The 8,476-nt window shown below is 43.7% G+C and overlaps 1 protein-coding gene across 1 annotated transcript; it reads left to right on the forward strand.

Moving 5' to 3' along the window:
* The first annotated feature begins 2,465 nt into the window (after positions 1–2,465).
* LOC114116705 (translation machinery-associated protein 7-like) lies at positions 2,466–2,873 on the forward strand. Its single transcript, XM_042255159.2, has one exon. It carries the CDS (start codon positions 2,489–2,491, stop codon positions 2,681–2,683), a length of 195 nt encoding a protein of 64 aa, XP_042111093.1. The 5' UTR covers positions 2,466–2,488; the 3' UTR covers positions 2,684–2,873.
* Positions 2,874–8,476: the final 5,603 nt, after the last annotated feature.

The raw sequence follows: 8,476 nt of genomic DNA on the forward strand, positions 1-8,476 counted from the left end.
CTAGGAAGAGATTTTTATCTTTTTATATCATAATACAGGACTTTCAGGCGGCTCAGTGGTAAAGAATTTGTCTGCAAAGCCTGAGATCTGAGTTAGATCCCTGGGTCAGGAAGATCCCCTGGAGAACGGAATGGCTACCCACTCCAGTATTCTTGCCTGAAGAATTCCAGGGACAGAGGAGCTGGCCGGCTATATGGTCTGTGGGGTCCCCAAAAGTCGGCCACCACTAAGCAGCTGGCACAACACAACTGGCTTCCCTGGTGGCTCAGTGGTAAAGAACCCGCCTGCCAATGCAGGAGATGCAGGTTCAGTCCCTGAGTCAGGAAGATCCCTGGAGAAGGAAATGGCAACCTACTCCAGTATTCCTGCCTGGGAAACCCGATGGACAGAGGACCCTGGTGGGTTACAGTCCATGGGGTTGTAAAAGAGTCAGACGTGATCAGCCACTAAGCAATGATACACCAGTCATTGATGATATGTGTTACTACACAAGCTCATAACAAACGTTTGTATTTATATCAAATTATTGTATCCCATAGTTATTATTGCTACCTATTAGAAAGCGAGAGGCATGGTCAGGACTAGGATCTCCAGGTTTATCATGTCTTTCCATTCTTCGAAATAGGTTTCTATTTCAGTAGGAAATTTCTTTTAAGGCAAGCAAAAAAATCATTTTATATCAATAGTGAGTCAAGGCTTATCTATTGCTAAACTCTCAATGGTTCTGTGCAGCCTAGAATCTATGATTTGGGGCTCAGATGACTTACAGAAGCTTCATACAGAAACCATGGTCATTTTCTCTCTGCTTGCCATGTAAGAGTATCAGTGTTAACCCACTGCTCTCTGCCCGCCCCTGCCCCACCCCATCAAGGTCACCATGAAACTCCTGCTCTTAGGGCTCATCCCAGGCTCTTTGGAGATGCCAGCAGGCAAGCTATAAAATAGCATGCATTGATTTTATTTTTTTAAGGAATAGCATATTTGATTAAAATCTAAGAATAAGTCTGACTCTAACAGACAATTAATCCCAGATCCTGATCTTGCCAAATCAATGTTTTCTACTTAGAAAAGAATTATTATTTTTTAATTAAATGCTGATCATAGAACCAAAATATGGGATAAACTAACTCAAACTTATTTTTTATTTTTTCCCTGCTTGGAGATTTACAATAAATATAAAAATATAAATAAGTTACAAACTAGAGTTTTATTTAAATCCATTCAAAGCCGCATACCAAACAAAGGCAAGATTTTAAACCTATAAACCAAAAAAATAACCTTAAATTAAACCTCAACTTTTCCCATGAAAGCAACACTTAGATTATAATTAAGAATTTTTAAGCTACTAAAAATAAATTTTTATTTGCTCTAATGCATTGCTTAGAAACATGCTCTATTGCATGCAGGTAAAGCTAGATTGATCTGAAAGTTTTGCTAATGTCATTCCCTGTATTAAATACGTTCATGTAGAAATAAAACAAAGGAGCAAAGTCAGTATTAAAGCACTGTGGAGTTTTAGGTAACAAACACTAACTGAAATTAGAGTTCAATCAGGAAAAGCATTTCAAGGGAAATTTAGCATAACACCTTTAAATAGGCCCAAGTAACAAGACACTCAGTCAGCCTGCCTTCCTTTGAGTTCTTGCATTCTTTCACTCTGTGCAATGCTGTGCTTAGTCGCTCGGTCATGTCTGACTTTTTGTGATCCCATGGCCTGTAGCCCGCCAGGCTCCTCTGTCCATGGGGATTCTCCAGGCAAGAACACTGGAGTGGGTTGCCATGCCCTCCTCCAGGGGATCTTCCCAACCCAGGGATCAAACCCAGGTCTCCACATTGCAGGTGGATTCTTCATTGTCTGAGCCACCAGGGATGACCAAGATACCTGGAATGGGTAGCCTATCGCTTCTCCAGGGGAGTTTCCCGACCTAGAAATTGAACCATGGTCTCCTGCGTTGCAGGCAGATTCTTTATCAGCTGAGCTACCCGGGAAGCCCTTTCTTTCACTCTACTTACTTTTTTAACAAAGATAAGAGAAAGAGCAACCACTGCTCAAGAGTAAGAGCAACCACTGCTCAAGAGTAAGAGCAACCACTGCTCAAGAGTAAGAGCAACCACTGCTCAAGAGAAAGAGCAACCACTGCTCAAGAGTAAGAGCAACCACTGCTCAAGAGTAAGAGCAACCACTGCTCAAGAGAAAGAGCAACCACTGCTCAAGAGTAAGAGCAACCACTGCTCAAGAGTAAGAGCAACCACTGCTCAAGAGTAAGAGCAACCACTGCTCAAGAGAAAGAGCAACCACTGCTCAAGAGTAAGAGCAACCACTGCTCAAGAGAAAGAGCAACCACTGCTCAAGAGAAAGAGCAACCACTGCTCAAGAGAAAGAGCAACCACTGCTCAAGAGTAAGAGAAAGGCGGCCTTAGCAGTGATCAGGACACGATAGAAAAGACAACTGGGGTGGCAGGGTCTGGGGAAGGGGCGGCAGGCGCCATGTCGGGCTGCGAAGGTGGCAAGAAGAAGCCCCTGAAGCAGCCCAAGAAGCAAGCCAAGGAGACGGACGAGGAAGATAAGACATTCAAACAGAAGCAGAAGGAGGAGCAGAAGAAACTCAAGGAGCTAAAAGCAAAGGCCGTGGGGAAAGGCCCCCTGGCCACCGGTGGAGTTAAGAAATCTGGCAAAAAGTAAGCTGTTCCTTGTGCCTGAGGCAATGATGACCCTTAGTTCCATTCCTGTTTAAACACCTGGATTCCCTGCCATAATATCTGTTGCCACCTATAGCTAGAATGAAGTGTTGTCTTGGAACCTATTGTACATTTAAGAATAAACTTTTGTAAAAAAAAAAAAAAAGAAAAAGAAAAGAAAGAAAGAAAGAAAAGACAACTGCAACTTTCGGTAAACACTGAGCTTCACAGAACAGATTTCTCATTCCTCTAACTTATGCATCAAAATTAGGTTCTTCATCCCATATGAACATAAATTAAGAGATGCCTAGGTTTAGGTAGGGCAAAATCAGAAGACGCTGTTTCTGGTTTTAGGAGAACTGGGCAGCTCTTCTAAGCAGTACTAGCTTCCCTGGTTGTTCAAACAGGAAAGAATCTGTCCGTCATGCAGGAGACCCAGGTTCTATCCCAGGGTCGGGAAGATCCCCCGGAGAAAGAAATGGCCACCCATTCCAGTATTCTTGCCTGGAGAATTCCACGGACAGAGGATCCTGGCAGGCTACAGTTTACGGTATCCCAAAGAGCTGTACACAACTGAGCTACTAACTTTGACTTCCACGTTTCTAAGCAATAGGAACACACGATCCTCTAGATGGAAATAAGGAGTTTGCTTGCGTTCAGGGAAAAATTAGGAACTGGGTCCTATTTTTACCAAACTGCCTATGTTGTGAGGAAGCTACCTGAGGACGTGAAAATAACTAAGCAAATGTCCCAGGCTGTATTCACTGGCCAATAAGAGGGAAATATGTGAAGTTCGACACACAGTTCACATTATACAAAACAGAAAAGGAAGGAAGGTCAGCCACCAACTGGCCAGACACCAGGACTGTGTCTCTACGCAGACGTGAGCACTGGGCCAGGTGCAACAGGAAGGCTGAATCCACTTCAGAGCAGCATCCCCGCTGCCTCCATCACAGAGCAGACGTGCAACCTGCTGTGCTGGTGACCCTCCATGTTCCTAACCCTGAGTGAGCAGTACAACCCAGTGGGGCAGAGGACAGGTAAGAATGAAAATAGGGGACTTCCACGTGAGAATGAGGCAACTGGGAATCAGACATCTTCCTTATATGATCCATATTTTCCTTCTATGATTTAGTTCATCAAGGAAATTAAGTACTTTAATTCAACAATATACCTGAGATGGCAAAACCAGAACCTGTTTATGAAACACTATGTGTAAGAATTTAGCAAAATTATTTAGTATAATAACTAGGTAAGTAGCTAAATATATCCCTTTAGTAAATTATGCATATATTCATATATTACCTAATAAAAATATAAAATATACTAGAAAGTGATCCTACAATAGGGAATATTTGGACCCTTTTTTCCTTCTTTTTTTTTTAATGCTTTTCCTGCATAAAATATATCTATTATAATGCATAAAGAAAACTTGCTTTTTCATTCCTGGTGTATGTCAGTTACTCATATTAAATATAAATCTATTAGAATGGAAAATGCTATCTGAATAGCTTTCTTGTCACCTATGAATTAATTGCAAATTTAAAACTATATGCTATTGTACTATGACACATGAACGTATTTAGTATGCTACCCAATGATTTTTTAAGTCCTTAGAGTAAAAATCATTTTGCTTAGTACAAAAAATTTGCAATGGCATCTACATAACTATAATTATTCATGCAAAATACTTCGTGCAGCTTCTTATAAAAACAAAGTGATTAAAAAGGCTGCCATTGTAGGAGAAAAAAAATGTTTATAAGCTCAGCCATTTGGTTAAGATCAAAATGTAACATAAATTCCAGACTTAAAAATGAAAATTTTGATTTAATGAAGCTGAAGCTTTGAGTCCTGTCAAACTGATGCTCCTTAAAATTTAAGACTCATTTTCCCCAAAGAGCAGTATCAGAGAAATTCCCATCACTATCTTCTTCCTTCACACACCTACTCTCCAAAGAGCAGAGCTTTCAAGCTTGTCATAATTCACTTCCAGCCCAAGACCCTCTTGCATGTAACCCTGGCTGGCATTACTAAATCTATCAAGAGTTGCATTTAGCATAGCTTAGTTTACTATTCTACCAGCAGGTAATATTTTACCAGGCGTTCTTTCACCCAGACTAGACGCCCCAGGTGATTCGGGCGTAGATCCCATCAAGCCTTCTTCTACCTCACTGGTTCTCCAAGTGCGGTCCCTGGAGACCAGTAACCGCAGCATCACCTGGGACCCTGTGGAAAAACCATATTCTCAGTTTGCACCCAGACCTATTGAACCAAAAATTCTGGAAGTGGGGGCCCAGCAACCTGGGTTTTCACTCGCCTTCCCTGTGATTCTGCTGTGCTACCACTGGAGACCCGCTGCTGTGTATCATATCACAACCTATCCAGGTGAGAATGAAGTTGGGATGAAGAACGGGCTACAGAAGTCACCTTCGATTTGGTTAAAAAGTCTGGGGGTGGAGGAGGGAGGCTCAGGCAGGAGGGGATATACATATACTTTTAGCTGATTCTTGTTGTACAGCAGAAAACAACACAATATTGCAAAGCAATTATCGTCCAATTAAAAATGTTTTTAAAAAACTGACATGGTTTCAAGGTAATCATAGCTGTTCAAAGTTGATCCCTCCCTTATAAGAAAGAACTAATGGCATGGCACTGGTTTGCCCAAAGTCCACCCCAGCTGGTATTCCCGGGATCCACATAGCCCTGAATGGGTACATGCTAAGTCACCTGTGACCCTATGGACTGTAGCCCTCCAGGCTCCTCTGTCATGGGCTTCTCCAGACAAGAATACAGGAGTGGGCTGCCATCCCCTCTTCCAGAGGATCTTCCCAATCCAGGGATCGAACCTGAGTCTCTTACGTATCCTGCATTGGCAGGTGGGTGCTTTACCATTAGCATCACCTGGGAAGCCCATCCATGTAGCCCTACCTTGCCCATAATTTCTCCCTCTCATCTAAAAAAGAGGCCTTTGCAGAGCCATGCACTCATTTTCTCCTTTTCTCCTGTTCTCCGTCACATGTGTAACCAGAGTGAGCTTCTGAGGGTTGGTTGGTTGGTCTGAATTAGCCTGCTCTTCTTTCTGGAGAGAAACTGGCTCCTCAATGCATCTTCTTCTGCAGACACAAGAGGCACGGGGCCCTGACATGGCCTATTTCTACAATCCCTGTTCCTCCTTCTTCCTCCTCCATGACCCTCCAGACCCACCTACCTGTACCTTGAATGTGGCAAACTCCGCCCCACTCAGATACCTAGCACTCAGTTTCTTTGTGTGGAATGTTCTAGAACCCCCATCTTGCAAGGTCATTCAGACCTCAGTCCCAAGTCCCCTCTTCAGAAACACCATCCCAATATCATGGGTTGGCTGACCCTTGCCTTAGCCATTCACAGCTTCATCATCTCTGATTTACTTCCTGTCCTTCTGAAACATTCTCCCCATCCCCAACTCTGCAGGGCACGCAGGATCTTAGTTCCCCAACCAGAGATCAAACGGTGCCCTCTACAGCGGAAGCATGGAAGCCGTAATCACTGGAGCGCCAGGGAATTCCTGAAATGGTCTCTTCTCATGTGTTCCTCTACTTGTTTAAACTCCATAAGAGAAGAGACCTTGTCCACCCTTGTGGCTCAGCTGGTAAAGAATCCACCTGCAATGCAGGAGGCCTGGGTTAGATCCCTGGGTTGGGAAGATCCCCCGGAGAGGAAAATGCCTCCTTCTCCAGTATTCTGGCCTGGAGAATTGTGGGGTTGCAAAGAGTCAGAGACGACTGAGCAATTTTCACCACTGTATACCCAACCCCAAACAGATCCCCGCCCTGAAGACTAGACACTCTCTGGATGTAAATTCAAGGATTGAGTGGGTATATCGCCATAATTTTGTATTTAGCCCTTTATCTAGAACTTTTTTGATGGAAAGTAATTGACAGCATTTCAACCTAATCTAGTGAAAGAGAATATTTGTTGAAGGCTACAAGAATGTCTTGCAGAAACCCAGGAAGAGAGCACACTAGCTCTGTAGAGCATCTGAAACAAGGCTATGAAACGACAGTGGAGGCTCTTCCCTTCTCCCTCTTCTGAGATCCTTTGCTTCAGGTCAACCTCTTCTGTCTTAGCACATTGACATACCTCATTTCTGTGATCCACGTGGTGGAGAACAGGACACTAGTAGGTCTGAAGTTCCACCTGTTCCCATTTCAGCCTGGAAGAGGAAGAATACATCTCCATTCTCATTCCCACCTCCAAAACTTGCAGGAAGGCATGTCATTTGACCCAACTCTGCCAGATTCCCAACCCTAGCAGAAGAGGGAGGGAAGGGTTATAAGAGAGACAGTCCAAATATACTGTCATGAAAATTTCTCAGTGACCTTGAAAATTTAGAAAAAATGGCACCTCTTCATCAAAGGAAGGTCATTCTCAAGGACAGAGATGCTGAGCAAGCAAAGCCATGAGTTCCCACTCTCGCTGAGTGGTGTTAATGGTGCCAGGCCACTGGGATGTCCAGTGATGAAATGTGAGATGCAATACAGCGTTTGACAAGGGCTGTAAGCCTTACAGTCAATGTCCCAGGCTTCAAATCCCAACCCTGCCACCTATAACCCTATGAGCCATTTTCTGGTCCTATCTGTGGCTCAGGTTTTCCTCTGTAGAATGAGGACCTCAAGAGGTCCACAGTGTTTAGCACACAGTAAGTGCTCAATTTGCATTAATTGTATTCTTTTTTACTGATCCTGTGTTTGAATGAGTTCAATCAGCTTCTGGAACAGCCTAATAATTCAAAGGAAGCCCTGCCATTGCAAAGCACCACCAAATAGAATGGTTATAATGTACTAACAAGCCAACTGCAAAGGAACACTGTCAAAAAAAAAAGCCAATGTTAGACACACTTCCATCTTTCCAGATACATATCTACATATTAGTGGAAAATTCTTGACACGAAAACAGCAAAACAGCAATCACCTGGATACATGAGTGTGGGCACAGATAGGAGACGGAGGAAGAGTGGTTTTCCATGGATGGGCGTGTGATGGGATCCAAGATGGCCGACACTCCTCATGCTCGTTCTCAGAGATTTGAGAGATCTGCAGGACTTCCCTCTCGTCACCCCTCCTCACTGACAGGCCGGGTTGCCCTCTGTGGACACAGAACAACGACATCTATGACAGCCGTTCCAGACAGAAAAGTTAAGACACTTACCTGAAGAGCCTGTTTCTCCGGTTCTCAGACTCAATAAGCAACAGGAGCCCAGACAGAAGAGAAACATGGGGTCAGGGGAGGAAGTGGGTGGAGCGGACCGTCCACAAAGTTGAGCTGAAGCGTGGGAGCAGACACCTTCAGGGCCAACTGTGCCCTTGCTACACCTGGGAGACCTCAACTCCCAAAGAAACACAAAGTACAGCCCTGTTGAAGGTAACACGTGCCACAGAAATTCTGCCAACCACAACCTCCACGTGTACCGCCACCAAGAACTTGACTGACCATCTATCCACTGGACACCTAGAAGCATGGCTGCAGCTCCCCCTTTGGTTTCCTCTAGGTCTTGAAATCCTTCAAAACAATTTTCAGCAGCCAGTATTTGCAGGCCACACAGAAGATATGTGATTTTTTCTTTCGAGAACTCTTCATTAATACCATAAATGCAAGCGCATACAATGTTAATAAATCACGTGTGTGGCTGTCCACTATTTGAAATGTTGCCACTTTCTGAAGCACAAGACTTTCTCCTCAAGTTATAATAATCTGAAAACAGAATAAGTGGCTCTTCAATGCAATTAAAATATGATTGTCAGGATAAATTTTTAAAATC

The sequence above is a fragment of the Ovis aries genome, chromosome 10 (genome assembly GCF_016772045.2).
Source record: "Ovis aries strain OAR_USU_Benz2616 breed Rambouillet chromosome 10, ARS-UI_Ramb_v3.0, whole genome shotgun sequence".
NCBI classification, from domain to species: Eukaryota; Metazoa; Chordata; class Mammalia; order Artiodactyla; family Bovidae; genus Ovis; species Ovis aries.